Below are 17688 nucleotides of genomic sequence, written 5' to 3' on the forward strand. Positions count from 1 at the left end.
ATGATCAATGATATAAAACCATTTTTCTTTCGCAAGGAAGTGCTATATCCATAGGAGGGTTTAACAAATATCTGTGATTCAATGAATGTCAAAGAAAGAGGAGATAAAACCATATTGCTGTCATCCATGCTTCTCTTTGGTAGGTAGTAGCACTTTTCTCACAGTATTATATGCAACTATGCACAAAGAATCTATGATTTGGGGGGCAGCTTAATGTGTGATTGACATTCAGGAAACAACTGTTTCCTCTGTTAAGAAAGTTAACTCTCATTTGTCTCAGTTTCCTCATCAAAAAAGTGAACTGAAGAAGGAAATGACAAATCACTCCTGTTTTCTTTGCCAAGAAAACTCCAAATGGGATCATAAAGAATCAGGCATGACTGAATAATACATAAATTGGAGGGCATAAGACTGGACCAAGGAGACCATTATAGTCATCTAATTTTCCCAAATGAGAATAGTAATCCCAGGACCCTGAAAGAAAAAGTGAATTCAACAGATATTTTAATGGGAAAAAAACACAGGGCTTAATAATAAATTGGGTATAATAGATGAATAAGAGTGGAGCAAAGATGGATCCGAAGCTTCTAGATTAAAAGACTGACAGTGGAAAAGTTGGGAAAGAAATCATATTTGAAGGGAAAGTTATTTTCTACTTTGATTGTGCTGGGTTTGAAGCAATTAGAAATATAAGACTGAAGGACTGTTAAGAGATTAAGACTAGGGCAGCTGGGTAGCTCAGTGGAGTGAGAGTCAGGCCTAGAGACAGGAGGTCCTAGGTTCAAACCCGGCCTCAGCCACTTCCCAGCTGTGTGACCCTGGGCAAGTCACTTGACCCCCATTGCCCACCCTTACCAATCTTCCACCTATGAGACAATACACTGAAGTACAAGGGTTTAAAAAAAAGAGAGAGATTAAGACTAAAGACTGAGATCTGAGTCATCTGTATAGAACTGATCAATGGAACTACAGTAGTGGACGAAATCACTGAGAGAATAAATATACAAAGAAGGAAACAAAATGGCCAAGGAAAGTGCCTAGGAAGCACTCACAGGAAGTGGAACTAGAAGGCCATAAGAAAACTAAGACAATGAAAACAGAGAATCCAAAGAAGAGTTTCAACAAGGAGGGGCTTTTTTTTTTTTTTGACAATTTGGTTGAATGAGGAAAGGAAGGGAAATTATCTTTAAGCTTTTGAAAAGGAGCTATTGAGAAAAAAAAATCCTAGGGTAACTAGTTCTAGAAATGTCCTTTCTCTCTATGTCCCTTATCTTATCACTACCTCACACAGAAACTACAGTAACAAAGAAGCTCAAAGTTCAAGGGGAATTGAAGGGGTCATTTAATCTATCTTGGATAAGATACCTGACTAGTGATCACCCCAGTTCTACTGGAAGACCAACCATGACAGGAAACCCAATTGGTCCATCCACTGCTTCACTTTCATATATGATGTTCAAAGGTAAAGACTCTATGCCAAAATAGTGTTTTTGTCACAGAAAAATACCTAGATTTTCCAGAGCATCAGGCACAAAGTTAGGAAACCCATATATTAAACTACAGGAACTCAACCCTAAAAGTCATAAAAATCAAGTCAAATCACCTAATAACATGTTTTTAGATGTATCTGGAATTTCAATGTCCCGAAAGAGGAAAAAGAATCATTGTAAGATGTTCTACAAAAGATATCTCTCATTTTAATAGAAACCAGACTATGTGTAATATTACTTAACAAGTTCAGTACTAATTGCAGAAAGTGCCTATCAAAAGATTCTTCTAGATGCTGGCAAAATGCTCTAAAGAAGTGGAGAAAGCAACCTATCAATAACTACAGTAAAATATAAAATCTCCTTTATTCAGAAATGTTCCTGGGGTTTTTTTTAATTCATTTTCTCTACAAAACAAAACCAAGATTGTGTTACATTTTAAGGGGGAAAGAGTTCTGACTTGGGTTTCAAGAATCTTGGCTTTCATCCTAATTCTTCCACTGAGAGAATTCAGTCAATTACATATATTAAATAACATTCATTGAAATCTATATAATTGCAACTTCTTATTAGTTCTCATGAATCTCCTTTAACATTTTGATCAATCATCACTATCTCCATGACATTTTTCTTTTAATCTGAAGCATACATGTTCCCTTGAGGGTAGTTACTAATATATTTTTATTTTGGTTTTATTTTTTGGGTTCACATCAACTCAGAAATATTTCTAGAATGTTCCTTTTCCTTGTACAGATACATTTTAGTTCCTGGTCTTAGTCTTCTATGTTGATCATAGATACACATGAAACACAAGACTTCAATGTCTGTATAATGGATTTCCAAACTAAGAAAAATTAACATTGCCAAAACTATCATAGATTCTGTAACAGTGTAGAGAACATGAAACTCAACACAAACTGATAACTAGCTAACTTTGCGTAAACAAGTGTCAAAAAGATTGGATTATAAATCTGTAGATAAATAAATAAATGTACATACATAGCAACTCAGGAAGGTCTTAGTATAAAGCTGAAAAGCCTTGGATCTGGTTAACACTGGAATGCGGTTTGCAAAAAGATTATACATCATGTAAAAATCTTATGAATATCTGTAATATAGTTGGGAAACTATAGAGTAGGCTGTAAATAGTCCCAAAACCATGTATATACTAAACATACTAATAGAAGTAGAAGTTTAGGGACAGAGACAGTCAAGGAAAATTCAAAATTCTAGCAAGAGGCAGAGAGAATAAGAACATTGTGTTAAAAGTTAGTTAAAAAGATATTAGCAGTACTAATCCACTAGCCTATATCCTTGATATAGAATAGTATTGTATTTAAGATATAAATAGGCAAAGCATAGGTTAAGTAAGTTAAATATAAAAGATCATTGATCTTATTGTTATTGCATTAAGAAGAGAGCAAGTAGCAAAGTAGAAATGTTAAGGATATTGTTTAATAAGCTTAGATATAAAACTAGTTAAGAAATTGTTAAGAATAGGAATTACTATGTTGAAAAACTTTGATATTGTATTCATTTGGAAAAGTTTGTTGCAAAATTGTTTCACTTGTTAGAAATATGTGTTGGAATCTTGTATTCCCTTCTATTCCTTTACCCATTTTCCTAGCCCTCCCTAGAAAAGAGTAGCCTGAGCATAGGATAAGTGTAGGATTTTTTTATTTTCTGAGGGGGAGGAGAAATTAAGAATAGAAAGGGGATAGATAAAATAGTGTAGTAGATAGAACATACATGGACCTTTATGGTTGTAGGTTCGTGAAAACAGAAAACAGGGGAAATTGTAACAATTCTCACCAATACTAATGGAAACATCTATTACTGCCTCATTGAAGAATAAGGACTGGACATGTGATTTCATTGTTATAAGGAGCTCAAGTGAAAAATTCCCACTGTCAATGCAAGTCAGCCTCTCTTCAACTTAATCTTATACAGGGGCCACAGAGCACTGAAAGTTATGACTGGTTCAAGGCTAGCATGTCAGAAACAGGACTTGAATGCTGATCTTCCTGGTTTCAAAGCCAGCTCTTTATCCACTATGCTATGCCACCTCTTGTTGGCTCGATTATACAGCCCTTTCCCCTAGGTCTGATGGATGTATATCTAACCACGTTCTCTTTGCCCTATGCTTATTCCAATCTCTAACTCTCAACTTCCTTTTACTACAAACATTATGGGAACCCAAAATCTAAAAAGGTCCAAGATCTATTAAGGTCTTATATCTTGCTGGACGGAAGATGCATTAACATACAAACTTCTAGAGGATAACTATTTGGCATATGCTATTCAGCATCTCACAGACCTGAGGTGGACATAACAGCGACAATAAAATGTTTTATTTTCTTCAACAATGTCAGTAACTGATCTAGCACCAATTTTTGCCATCCCTTTTAAGATTTTAATGGCTCCAAGGGAAGAGAAGACACTTTTAAAACAGTAGCATAACTGAATTAAAACTTTTATTTAAATCCATATGAAGTTATTTGAAGTAAACAACCGTATACATCATAACCACATGCATTGATGCCAAATGTTTACAACTTTTGTCCACAAGACATACTTGGTCAAACAATGTGATCAAACCAAAAGCTATCTTTTTTAAAGGAATTTAAGTTAGTCACAAAGATCTGTCCCATCATTTATGAAAATTTTTTGTCTTTTTTTTTTTAAAGGAATTAGTGTGTAATCATAGCTGTACAAGTTAAATTGAGTACCTTGGCAATCAGGCAGTGTTAACAGAGTATATTAACATTATTATGAGAACTAAAAAATAAAATAGAATATTTTTCACTATACAATAAATATGAAATGACTATACATTATCATTAGTACATTTATTAAGAAGAAAAATATCTGGGTGACTAACATTGCTTTAATGCTGACTTTATGCTATTCCTACAGCCCAAAAATCCTGAAGGAAATAACTGTTGTCCTCAAGAACATGTAATTCTTATCAGAAGAATTATTAGAAGCTCAGAGAATGAAAAGAAAATATCAAGATAATGTACTAAATGAAACTCTTTCAAAATGTGCCAATTTCTCCATTCAGTTTCTCCACAGAAACTTGCTGGGTAGCTAAAAAACAAAAGCTTCTTTAGATCTGTATCAGCAATAATTAATACATTTAAAAAATCTTTAGTCACTTAAAATTTGGAGTAGTCATTTGTCTAATGCCTCGTGTACACCTAATCTAGTTTTGAAACAGAGAAAGCAAATACATACACTGAAAATTTCAACAATCCTTGTGTTTAATCTATTCATAAGGCTAAACACCTATATACATGTTACATGCTTAACCACATAGTGCCACATTGGGCAAAATGCAACCATAATGTTATTTTCAGATTCATTTTTTCTTTTAAATTATTTGATTCCTCCCCAAAAAATTGTGAATTGTCCACTTTGAAACTGGCACCAACAGATAAATGCCTCATATTAACAAATCAAAAAAATCTTCTCCTACCTAGTCAATTTAACCACTAAAAAATATAAGTCCAAGTGTTTAGATCCCAGCCACCTGGGAATGTAAAATTCCAATATGTTAAGAGGAATTAAATTTTTTAAAATGTTTCTCTTTTAACATAACCCACTATATAATAGTGAACTAAATATCTTTGTTTCACAGAAACAACTTACATTTGCCATTTACAGGGCAAATGGTCTATTTACAGATATAACAGGACTGCCTAACTGACAGTGAGTGTTGACTACAGATTTTCAGATCACATGGAGCTAATATGGCGGTGCTCTCTGCTGAACAGACTTCCCTTTCAGGATCCTTCTTATCTGGAAATAAATAAATAAATATCATTAGATTTTTTTCTCTTTCAGGAGGCAATGCAACTAAGTGGGTGACATTCTTTCCTCATACACCTTGTGTGGGGTATGAAGAGGTCAATCTGTAAATTATAAGGACATTGGACAAGTTTTTTTTCATCCTTTCAAGTAAGAAGTTTGGAATTGAGAGAGGCCTAGGAGGTCAACTAGTCCGAGCCTTCATTTTACAGAGTTTAAGTGAGTTGCTCTACACAGTGACCTTGGAAGTCTATTAAGGTAAAAAATAATTTCACTTTTACAAGTCTGAGATGCAAACTTAACCCTACCATTTTTCCCTCATAGAATCATACTATCTCACCTTCTTAATTTAACACTGGTCTCCTGGCTGACCCATGAACAAGATCCTCCATCTCTCAACTCCGGATATTTTCTCTGGCTGGGGCACTCTCCCTCTTCCACTCTGACTGCTGGCCTCCATGGCTTGCTTTAACTCCCAACTAAAATCCCACTATCCCAATCTCTCTTAATTCTTTCCGTTTTAAATTATTTCTTATTTCTCCGCTACAAAGATTACTTTATACATTATACGTTTGCATGTTGTCTCCCCCATAAATTATAAGCTCCTTGAGGGCAAGGATTGTCTTTTGCCTCTTTTTGTAGCCTCGGCTCTTAACATAATGCCAAGCACACAGAATTGCTTAATAAATGTTTAAATCCTTTCCCTCCTCCTTTTGTTGTTACCTGTTCTCCAACAGGGCCATCTGGAACCAAATGAACTGGCTGTTCATTCTCTAGGTTCCTAGTACTTGGATCAGCTCCCTTCCTCATCAGTAGACGGACGGCATCTAACTGGGTCACTCGATACTGCAGGCTGGCAGCCACATGGAGGGCAGTGTTACCATTATAAGCCTGGAGAAGAGAGGAAATAATACCCACTAGTCAGCAAGAGGGACTTTACCCCAGAACCAAAAGCCTTAAGGCTTTGACGTCAGGCTTGTTCCCACTTGCCAGTTCTGTTAAGGAAGCTTTAAACAAGTACCTTAGCGTTCACAAAAGACAGGCAACTAGGCAGCTCCAAAAAGAGGCGAATCAACTCTAGGTTGGCTTCTTCGGCAGCCAAATGAAGAGCAGTGCGGCCACTTTTGCGATCCTAGTCAAAGGGGAAAAGGAAAAACCATGAATACATATGCAATGTGAGCCAATTTTTAGAAAAAATAAGCATAAAGCAACAACCCAACACTTAACTAATCACTCGGAAGAATACATGGGAAAAGAAAATAGAACCTTCCCTAGAGGATGCCAAAGAAAGATTAAATTTCAAACTCAATTTCAAGGGAATGTGGGATTTTTTTCTTCCTTTCAACTAACAGTCTAAATTCAGAACCAAGCAATTTGAAAGGAAAAAGGAAGAGAACAGTAATGAAAGGTGTTAAGAGCTAATTAAAAATTTCATAAGGTCCCCAAATCTAAATGGAACATTTCATCAGGCTTTAAGAAAACTCACAAATGAACTTTTGAGTGTTGTAACTAACCACCTTCTTTTTTATCTCTTGTCAGAGGCCAAAGGATCATAGATTTTGGAGTGGGGACAGAAATGTAAAACTCATTGAGTCAAACTGCCTGCCTCTAATTTTACAGGTAAGGAAACTAAGGCCCAAAGGTCTAGTGACTTGGCCCAATTCCTGTCCACTCCTCATGCGGCCTTGCCTCTAATCCCAGGCATCTTCTCTGCACTCACCTTAGCTTCTACAGTGGCTCCCATCTGGATCAGGCACTTGATTGTGTCAACCAGACTCTTGTTCTTCAAAAGTAGCTCTTGGACTTCAGGTGAGCGATGATGCTGGTTCCTCTGGAGTTCATGAACCACAGCATTGTGGGCCACCACAGCACAGTGGAGAGCAGTCAGACCTAATGTGAGAAATCACGAAATCTTGAAGCAGCCATTCATCCGATTTCACAGCAAAAATGGTGCTTACATAAACACTTGAGTTTAAGAGTCTCAAATGTTCGTGGTTTATTTTTTTGTCCCACTACAGTAGTTAATGAGAGAATCATGGGTTTTAAGGGAATACAAAGGGTAACTGGACTCATAATGATACAGAATGGGAGCTGGAAAAGACCTTAAAAGCCTTGCAGCCCAAGCAAGTCAGTGAACCCTGGGCTGCCTTGCCCTTACCACTCTTCTGCCTTGGAACAATACTTAGTACTGAGTCTAAGACAGAAGGTAAGGGTTTTAAAAAAAGAAAAAGTCATGCAATCCAGCCCTGCCATTTTCCAGAAGAGGAAATCTACAAATTTGCTTATAAACAGTTTCTTCATCTGAAAAATGAGAAAGTTCAACTAGATGGTTTATAAAGTTCTCTCTACCTCTGCTTCTTCATAAGCCTCTGTATTAAATTTTTTTTAAAAGTAAGCCTTTTTATTTAAATCCTAACAAACTGCATGCTATGAAAAAGGATAGCCTAGCTTTTAGCTTCCCACATCCTATCATATTTAATAAGCTTAATACCCGCTCAAGACTAGGTCAGCCTATAATAAGTAAGTTCACAATTAACCACTCACCATCATAGTTGGTTGCTTCCAGATCTATAAACTGATTGCTGCAGATGGCACCCTTCTGAATTGCCTGCAAAATAAACAAAATCAACATTTAATAACAGGCTTCCTTAGACTGAGTGAGAATCTGAAAGGTGAAAAAAAAGTATAAGTGTGTGTTGAACAGCTCAAGTTAATTCCCTGGGTCAACCAAATGACCAAGTCTAATCAAATCAAAAGGTCTCCCCACATGGTAGAGAAGGAAATATTCCAAGTGCATACACTTCTACCCTGAAGGGTGGAAGTGCTTCATCCAGTCAAAGAGTCTCCTTACCTGAAGGACTTGTGAGTGGCCCTTTTCAGCACAGACATGCAGTGGGGTTCTTCCCCAACAGTCCGTGGTGTTCACCTGGGCCCCCAAGTTCACCAGGTCTTGCACAATGAGGTGTTGATTGGCAGCCACTGCTACCTGGAAGGCACTCTGTGGTCATTCAGAGAGGAAAAGAAAGTCAATGTTTGTTTTTCTCATGCAATTAGTTTAACAGGAAATATGGTTTGAAATAAGAGGCCTCTACAAAAATTTAAGATTGAAGGCAAGAGTTGTTTTTGTTGTTGTTGTTGTTGTTTTTAATGGAGAAACAAGGCAGCTACAGTGGATAGAGAGCCAGCCTAGAGTCAAGAATATTTGGGTTCCAATCTGACATCTGACACTTCCTACCTCTGTGACCCTTGACAAGTCACTTAGGCCTAACTGCCTAGCCCTTACCGCTCCTTATGCCTTAGAAGTAGAGGCTAAATGTTTTGTTTTGTTTTGTTTAATTTTTAAAGGAAAAGAACTAAGAGACCTTCCCCACACTCTCACCTCCCAAAAATTCTACTACCAAGCTCCTAGGGGCAGGAATTAATGAATTTTTTTTTCCCCACACAGCAGGTGCTTAATAGATGTTTGCTGATTAGGAAGCAATGTGTTTAAAGACTAGAAAGGGCTAATTTTACTGCTCCACAGCTACTCTTTGGCCAAATAATTCAAGATTACTGTTAGTGATTATTCAAAACCTCAGCTAATAGCCTCTCTTTGGATTGGGCTCATAGGGAAACTGCTCACAGATCATGTTCTGCATATAAACCCAAGGGTCTCCTCACCCAGGAACCCAAGTTACACAATCTCTATTTCAAACAAGAATCTCACCTGCCCATTGTGTTCTTTAATATCTAACATCTGAAGAGCACTCATCTTCCTAGCCAGAACATAAGACAGGGCCCTTCGTCCTTGAGCAACTGCAATGTGAAGCAACCTGGAGGACAGGAGGAAGAAAAAAGAAAGAATAAATGACTTTAGGTTTTCTCTCTTCTGTAATGGACAGACCAACTCAACTAAAATACATTCTAAATGGATGGTCCCTTCAGATATTTTACTAATGCCTCCAATAGACTAGGACACCTAGACAGACTAAAGAAAAGCAAATAACCCATGGACACTCTCTCTGTCTCTGTCTGTCTGTCTGTCTGTCTGTCTCTCTCTCTCTCACACACACACACATACACACACACACACACACACACACACACACACACACACACACTACAGTCTGCTGTTTGCTCCTTCCAAATGTACAATAATCCACAGAATACATTCCCACTTTCCCACTTTAATGTAAATCATGTGATGTTTAGGGACAGCCATCTCTACAATGGCAGCTTGCCTTTAAACTAAGCATATTGAGACAGTTAGCTAACTATTGAATCAAATATGTTCAAAGGAATTCTGGGTTTCCTACAGCAAAAAAAGTGCCACTGTCCAAACTACATGCTTAAAATAAAAAACTATACTCACGTATCCCCATCTGCATCTTTGGAAAGAAAGTGGTCTTGGGAGAGGTTGGCCAGTTTGCTTTCTTCCTGTTCTACCTGCCATTGAAAGAAGGACTTTCCTAACTGTGTGGTGTTCATTGAATTTCCAGTCATATTCCCTGGTGGCAGGGAAACATTTAAAGGTGTTAAGCCTAGATCCTGCCCACGCAGGACATCACAGGCACTGTTTGGCCCCAGGTTAAAATTCTGGGTGTTGATAGCATTTGGCTGCGCTGGTGGCTGCTGCTGCTGCTGAGCATTGGGTGAAGTCTGAATGGGGAGAGCAATATTCTCGGGTTCTCCAGTACCACTTAGGAGAGATGCAAAGCTTTGTGTTGGGCAGAAAAGCAGGTCTTGCCCATCAAATAAGTTTGGTTCAAAAGTAGGAGACTGAGGTTTTCCAGAATATGGACTACATTCTGGGACTGAAATGTGGCTATAGGGCTGTTGCAGGTCTTGGCTTTGAGGAGAAGAAAACTGATATATCTGTGATTGCTCCATCATTTGTGGGGGACTGTTGACTTGGAATGGCTGGTATTTCTGCGGTGGAGTAAGAATCTGGCCTCCATGGAAATCCTGATACTGCTCCCTAGGGGAGCTCTGATTGATAACCACCGGACTCATCCAGCTAAACTGAACTGTATTCAGGGAAACAGGACTGGATTCATTTTTAATGTTCATAATGTTCTGAAGCAGATCAGAATTGTTGTTCTGTTTGGGTTCATTAATATGAACATCTTCCATGCTATCCACAGGAGTTGGAGTTTGGGGTGGTGTCTGGAAAAGAGAAAATTAACCATATCTGAAATTGGCTCCCTTCTCGAAGTATACTGCAAATAGGTAACTTGTCTCACAGATGAAAATGCAAAATACTTACCAAAATCTGGGTCTGCAATGATATAGCTGGCCTTTTGCAAACTGGTCCATCGGAGACAGGTTCGGCTCCCTTCCTTTTCCCACTATGTGTCAATATTGTCTTTAATTCTGCCAAGAAAAAGAATTTCTAAATGTCATTTAAAAATTTCTTCTTTGTAGTTAAATTTTTTTGCTCTAAAGACCTTTCTAGACCATATGACAAAAATCCCTTACCTGGAAACTGCTCTGTAGTCACACTTTGTGCCTACAAGAAGAAAAACACAAAATTTTAAGGAATATTAGCATAGACATTTTCCTGCACCAATGCAAATTGCAACTCCATTTATGACTTGATCTTTTTATGAGGTTCTATGGCCAAAACATTCATCACATTAGGGCCAACCTGGTAATATGCTTCTCTGAACTTAGCTCCAGACCAGCTGTTGGAAGACAGAAGCTTTTACTTCCCAGATATGTAGGAGCAGAGCTTACATTTCCTTAGCATGGCCTACAACAAGCAAGGATCATCTCCACAACCCAAAGAGGACCCTTTGATGGAAGCTCTTTTAAATACACTCAGGCACTTCTCAGTATAAATTATTAACCCAGTGACATAAAGTATAAACATCAATTCCATTAACATTTACCTTCAACCTCTTTCTACCGCTTCCATAACAACTTCCCCATCCCTCATCTTCAACTCAGTCTCAATTCAAGTTGAAAATGAAATTAATACGATTCAATTGTTTTTATTTGCAATATAAAACTTTGCTAACTCACTGCAATTTCATTCATGCCAGTACCACTCCTTTATCTTCCACAAAAATTCCCTCTAACATCTTACTAGGTGAATCTAGTTAGGAACACAATATAAGCACAGACCCTATGTCAAAAACAACCACCACCACCCAGGAATCACCTTAAAATCATCCACAGATGGAGCAGGAGACTTCTGCTTACTACTTCTTATATGCAACAAGAGTTCCTTCACAGAATTTCTCACACGAACACCTTGAAAGGGTCCTCTCTGTTGCCTTCCACCAGCCATATGGTGCTCACCTGCTCATGAAAAAAAGAAACTATATTTAAGTTTATCCAACTCAAAAAACCTATATATATAATCTCCCTAAACACCACTATCTAAGGAGGTTCCTAACCAATAGATCAAGACCTACTAGCATTTTTTTTTTCTTTCTTTTGTTTGCAGGGTTAACTGTCTCTTCCAACTGAATTGGCCATTCCCCACTAGGATCTAGAATGGCCAACAGACCATGGGGAGACATTCTTCTGGGCTCCTGTTTGAAACCAATAGCTACAGCAAACCATTGGCCTTGATTCAGGGCCTGCCTAATATCATCGAGCAAGTCTCTGAAAAAAGTTCCCTGACTTCTCAGAGACTACATAGCCAACAAATACTAGCTGTGTGACATTCGGAAAATTCATTGAACTTCTCCTAAACAGAAGTTTCCTCATCCATAAAATGGGGACAATTACAGTTATCAACCTCACAGGATAGAGAGTTCTTAAAAAGATCAAATGAATGCATATATATCGATAGGTAACTCGCAAAGTACACGTACACACATATGTACACAGCTGTGTATGTGTTCTTTGCAAACCTTAAAGCATCAAATAAATGTGAGCTATTATTAGCCCCTGAGTCCACACTACCATCATTATAGCCCACCCCTAAACACATATGCATAATCTCAAGCTTTGAGGAAATCAAAAATTGCTCTCTCACAAAAGGAGTGATGGTAACCCTAGATCTAAGTTATCTGAGAAACAGCTTATTGTGCCTCTCAAATCCTAACCCTCTATAAAATAGGAATAAAGCTGTTTATCCCCTAGAGCCTGCTATAAGTATTAAAGCAATTTTCTTGGATTCTTCAAACAAAGACTTTTATGTTCTCCTAGAGATTAAAAAGTCTGGCATTTCCAACCTACAAAACAGGCAAAATAGATTTCTTCCTGTGGTTTCAACTTATAAAAACCTTGGATTTATGCACTAATATATTTTTTAATACTCTTGAGGATTTCCCCTCCTAAAAAGATTTTCAGAATCATCTGTTTTGTCTTCCTAGTAAAAAGGAAATAAGCTGTTGTTTTAGAACTAGAGCTCAAACTTGCCAATGTTAGAAACTTATGACCCACTTGTGTCATAACCTCTTAGATGAGTTGTTCATTAAATAAACAATGAAAAAGTCAGGAAGTGGAACATTTTAGGCATTTGATAGGAAAAGGGGAAAGGAAGAAAAGGGAAGGAAAGAACCTCTAGAGGATTAGAGGTGAGTAAATGAAGTTCATGAGATTGCTTTGTTAAGCTTTGAAATGCCAGGTTACACAAAAAAATCTAATATGAAGAAAGTTTTAGAGAAGAACACCAAGCCATGGCAATAGCCAAAACTGGAAGGAAAGGAAAAAATGTTTGGTTTAAAACACTTTTTTAATTAAGTGAAAAAGGAAATGAGCAAAACAGCTTGACTCAGACATTGCCAAGAAAAAGACCCTAAATTCCATAACCTAAGGATCCTGTGTAAGCCTATCAACAGCACTAGCTGAATAATGGATCTGGATTTGAAATCATCCCAATTTTCCAACTTTCCATAGTGGACCTGTTTCCTCATCTGTAAAACAAAAGCACTAATTTCCTATGTTTTCTCATGATCTAACTCCTATGATCCTACCAGTTAACAGTCACTGGGTAGCCACAATTTATTAAAACAAAAGTCAACTGAGTGGCCTAAAAAACAAGACTCCCAAGTGGAAAACTTGGCCCTTTCGAACAAATGATAAGAAGCCAAACAAAAAATTTAATTTGGGCTGGGGGCAAAAGACCGACTAGAAAATTTTTAAAGGGTTACAAACATTAAGGCTGATAAGGCATCTTTAATCCTCCTGAAAGATACAATTGCCATCTCTTCCTGACCTCCACATCCCCAATAATAAAACCCTCTTTTCATTAAGAAAACAAAAAGAAAGGTGACCGAGTTTATTATGGGGCTGATGGTTTGAGCAGGGCATATGCTAGATATAAATTCACAATTAAAAGAAACAAACTTTAAAAATCAGTGTATGTCAATCGATTGCTAAGCAACTTGGCAAATATCATTAATTTAACTGTATCAGAACATAATTCTTCAAAAGCTAGAATGATACCCCAAAATGTCTTAATTACATCATAAATGTATTGAAAGTGTTTTGTACTTTGTCGTTTTTTTCTAACTTTGTACTTCGTTTTTACGGCAATTTAGAAAAAGACAAAACCTTGGAGGCATAAATCATTCCATTAAAATTCCTGTTCTCTTTTACTCTCATCGAAATATCAAAAAAATCGAAAATGACAACTCTGATTTCTGTTTAACTTGGTGAGTCACTTCCCCGCTTCGGGACTCAGTTTCCCCCAAGTTAATATGGCGAAACCATTAAAGTTCCTGCCAAGTATACATATTCGCCCACCCCCCTCCACTACCTCTGACTCTCAATCCCAACTTCGCGGACTCCCTGCACTGAGTATTCCAAGGCCCTGGGCGCTGGGGGCTACCTGGCACACGGTCCGCGCGGGGGCCCCCTCGGGCCCGGGACTCTCCGACAGCGCTACAGGACGAGGCCGTGGAGACCGAAGAAGAAGAAAAGTCGGAGGAGTCAGAGCCCGGGGAGCCGGGCGTGGAGTGCCCAGAAGACGAGAAGCTGACTTCGTTCGCCCCCAAGGCCGCAGCCGGCGGCGATCCCCCGTAGAAATAGGCCAGGTTGAGAGGGCTGGTCATGAGGCCGCCCTCGCCGGCCGCGCCGTCCAGCAGCCCTTCCCCGCCGCGGCTGTCTTCCTGCAGTTTGTCCACGATCATGCTCGCGGGCAGACCACGCGTCGTTCCGGGTGTGCCCCCAAATTCGCCCCCCTCCCACGCACTGCCCCCCACCCCCGCACCAGTGGGACAGCAGACACGGACTCAGGCTGCTCTGGGGACTCGCTGGAGTCCTCACAGGGAGCTGCAAAAACGTGGCACGCACTCACTTAGAACTAACTCAGCTAGGCGCGGCCGCGAACTCCCGCGAATTATAGGCGGGCGGGGGAGGGGAGGAGAGGGGGAAGGGAAGTAGGGGAGGGGCGGTCGGGTTCTCCAGGACAAATCAGCCTATTGGGCGGCAGCCGGGATACAGCCTGGCGGCTCCTCCTCCGGATGCACAGCAGGTTTCCAGTAAAATGTACAGGATGAGGCAATGTTCCCCTCCGCCCTCATCCCTCCCTTCCTCCGCCCCATCGGGGCCCGCCCAACCCAGCTCCACCAGGCCTGGGTAGGGTTCCAGCTCCAAATCGACCTTTCCTTTAACCTCCACCTGGCTCCAGTAGACCTGTCCGTGCCACAGTCCGCCACCATCCCCCTCCCACTCCTTTCGCACTTTTTCCCTGAACACCCCCTCCTCCACAAAACTGGCCCGCACTCCCAAAGGTTTAGGAAAGGCAGTTTACAGAAGGGAGGGGTGAGAGCCAGGCAATCCAATTTTCCCTCTTGCTGCCTGACAGCCCTGAAGAGTGAAGGCAAGTTCACAAAGTAGCCTGCTCTCAAAGTAGCGAGTTTGACCCTGCCTTCTGCCAGGCGTGCCAGAACTGCTCATTCGTTGCGTTTAACTTTCATGAAGCGCCTACTGTATGCAAGGTACTCTTAACTCCTGAAACCCAGGCCCAGGTGATTCTTTCTCCCTCTCATCCCTGCCTCTTAGTTTTACTGATTTCCCTCAAATCTCAGCTCAAATCCCAACTTCAACAGGATCCATTTTCCCAGGTTCCCCCACGCGGTAGGACCTTTCTCATTTGAGTTTACCTTCACGACTCCCAGCTCCTTAACCCCACCCTGGGTCTGGGCGTTCCTTTCTGACATTATCTACTCAATAAATCTTGTATTTACCTAATCATTTACCTGTCCACTTCTCCATTAGAATGCAAGGGGGGGGAAGGGGGGCAGGGACTGTTTTTTAAACTTTCTTTGGACTCTTAACTCTTAGCCCTCGAGTCTAGTACCTTGTACAAGCTTAATAAATGCCTTTTTTGTTCAAATGATTGGCATTAACAATGTCCCCACTTTTGAGGAGTTTACTACCTACTAAGACGCAAATCCATTCTATAGAGGTCAAGTATGACTACGACAAGGGAGATGTACCAAAGGGACCAGCAAATACTGTCATGGAGAAAATGGCCCTAGAACTGGGCCATAGTTAAAAGAAAAGAAAAAAATTTCAGCACCTGCTGGTGAAGGGGTAGCGCTTGGGGCTTTAGAAATAGCCTGCGGAATGTATGGAGGAAAAAAGGACTAAAAGAGATGGAGACCAGTATAAACTGGCTCTGATTTACAATGTTTAAAGGGAACAGTAATTCTAGATAAGGGCAGGTAAGATGCTGGACCATAAAAGACCTGCTGTGTCAGTATGAAGTTTGTATTTGATCCTAAAAGGAATGGGGAGCCTGATGCTCTTTTTTTTTTTTTTTTTTTTTTGGCAGGGAGGAGTTATGTGATCATGTCCCCTACAATAGTGGAAGTCAGAGGTGATACCATAGGTCTGTGATGGTGAATTTTTTAGAGGAGTGCCATGCCCCTTCCCCCCACATCCTGAGCACTCCCACCCACCCCCACTTCCCACACACAGTGGAGAGAGGAAGCACTCCCATTGGGCTGCTGGACAGAGTGGTTGGTGAAATGAGAAATGTCCTCAGGGAGTGTAGAAAGGGGGAGGGGAGTGGCACTGGTGCTCTGTTCCCTCCAGTTCAGCTGCTTGTGAGTTGCCCTCCTTACCCACTGTGAGTTCCCATTGGCTGCTGGGCAGAGGGGTGAGGAATGTGAAAAAAATGTTGTCATGCACAGTGGAGAGGGGGAGGGGAGCAGCTCTGCCCACGTCCCGCTGTCTTTCTAGTAAGGAACTTGGGGGGGGGGGACATTGTGCCCACAGCTAGTACTCTACATGCCATCTTTGGCACCTGTGCCATAGGTTCATCAGTATTGCCCTAGGGAGACAGGCAATCTGAGTAAAAGAGAAAAGATTTGAAAGATGTGGAAACAAAATCAATAGAATTTAACAATTAACCAGATGAAGGGAAGGGCATTTATATAGTACCTACTATGTGCCAGGCACTGTACTAAGCATTTTACAAATTCATTTAAGTTGGAGGGAGGGGAAGGAGGAGAAAGGAGTTGCAAAAGAGAACTTAAAAGTTTGAACCTTAATGAGTGGACAATATGGACAGCTTAGAAGGAGGGAAGAATCAAGAGTTCAATTTTGAATCTACTAAACTTGAGAAACCAAATCAGAAGATCCAGGTAGAGCTATCTAGCAACCATAAAGAAAATCAGAAGTTCCTAGAAAAAAGGAGCAATTGAAAAAAAATTTGTCTTTGATCCCCACTGACCATTACAGTACCTTGAAAAAAGTAGGCACTCAGGTAGATAAATGTTTACTGGATTGGAGAAAGATTGGGGCTGGATGGGAACCATCTTCATAGAGTGATCATAGTTAGTCTTGGGAGCTGATGAAAGGGTGGGAGAGGAAAGAAAGAAGGGAGAGAGAAAGGAAAAGAGAGAGACAGAGACAAAGACCTGGACCCCTTCGGCATTCTGCTGAAGCCTTTTTAACCCTTCTCAGAATGTTACTAAATGAGTAAACCAAGTCCCAGAGTCTATTAGTATGGGACTTTCTTCTCATTGGTGGAAATCAGTATGTCCCATCAATGTGAGAAGGCGGAGATATAAGTGGTAAGAGTGGGAGAGAGCAGAATCCCTTCAGTTTCTTCCAATCTCTTGATTCTCTTCAAGTTTAACAGTTGCTTCAAGAACTTCTGGCTTCCAGTTTCAGGAAAGAGGATAGACAATGTCAACTCCTACTTCTACCCCACCCTTTATGCAGGTGCAGGGCACTGAATTCCACAAATGAGGGGAAGATCCCTTATAAATGGGCTTTGGGACTTGGGTTACATTTATATACAATAAAATGAATAAGATTATAATGAAAAGTTATGTTGAAATAGCAAAATATTTTTTAAAACAAGTTCATGGACCCCAGGTTAAGAATCATCATGTAGCAAGGTAAGAACCAAGTTTTATGGGATCTTTGTTTAGTTTAGAAAAGGAAAGGAAAGGAAAGGAAAGGAAAGGAAAGGAAAGGAAAGGAAAGGAAAGGAAAG

The 17688-nt window shown here is 39.9% G+C and overlaps 1 protein-coding gene and 1 non-coding gene across 2 annotated transcripts; both read right to left on the reverse strand.

Moving 5' to 3' along the window:
• Positions 1 to 3722: 3722 nt before the first annotated feature.
• On the reverse strand, positions 3723 to 14365 carry NFKBIZ (NFKB inhibitor zeta). The gene is made up of 12 exons (XM_044670114.1): positions 14065 to 14365; positions 11440 to 11579; positions 10755 to 10785; positions 10543 to 10649; positions 9649 to 10442; positions 9004 to 9109; positions 8149 to 8295; positions 7842 to 7905; positions 7018 to 7187; positions 6319 to 6429; positions 6021 to 6188; positions 3723 to 5288 (listed from the first exon to the last, which is right to left on the reverse strand). Exons 1-12 carry the CDS (start codon positions 14363 to 14365, stop codon positions 5235 to 5237), a joined length of 2193 nt encoding a protein of 730 aa, XP_044526049.1. The 3' UTR covers positions 3723 to 5234.
• LOC123243480 lies at positions 11732 to 11866 on the reverse strand. The gene has a single exon (XR_006506002.1). It is a non-coding gene; the product is annotated as a small nucleolar RNA SNORA2/SNORA34 family (small nucleolar RNA).
• Positions 14366 to 17688: the final 3323 nt, after the last annotated feature.

This window comes from Gracilinanus agilis, chromosome 3, assembly GCF_016433145.1.
Source record: "Gracilinanus agilis isolate LMUSP501 chromosome 3, AgileGrace, whole genome shotgun sequence".
Taxonomy (NCBI): domain Eukaryota; kingdom Metazoa; phylum Chordata; class Mammalia; order Didelphimorphia; family Didelphidae; genus Gracilinanus; species Gracilinanus agilis.

Bases quoted from the DNA above. Each gene is read 5' to 3' on its own strand.
- NFKBIZ (XM_044670114.1), bottom strand. From the start codon at position 14,365: ATGATCGTGGACAAACTGCAGGAAGACAGCCGCGGCGGGGAAGGGCTG. The intron at 11,580-14,064 runs GTAGCCCCCAGC...TTTCATGAGCAG, and splicing joins CCGCGCGGACCGTGTGCCAG to GTGAGCACCATATGGCTGGT. The intron at 10,443-10,542 runs GTAAGTATTTTG...TCTCTTTTCCAG, and splicing joins CATTGCAGACCCAGATTTTG to ACACCACCCCAAACTCCAAC.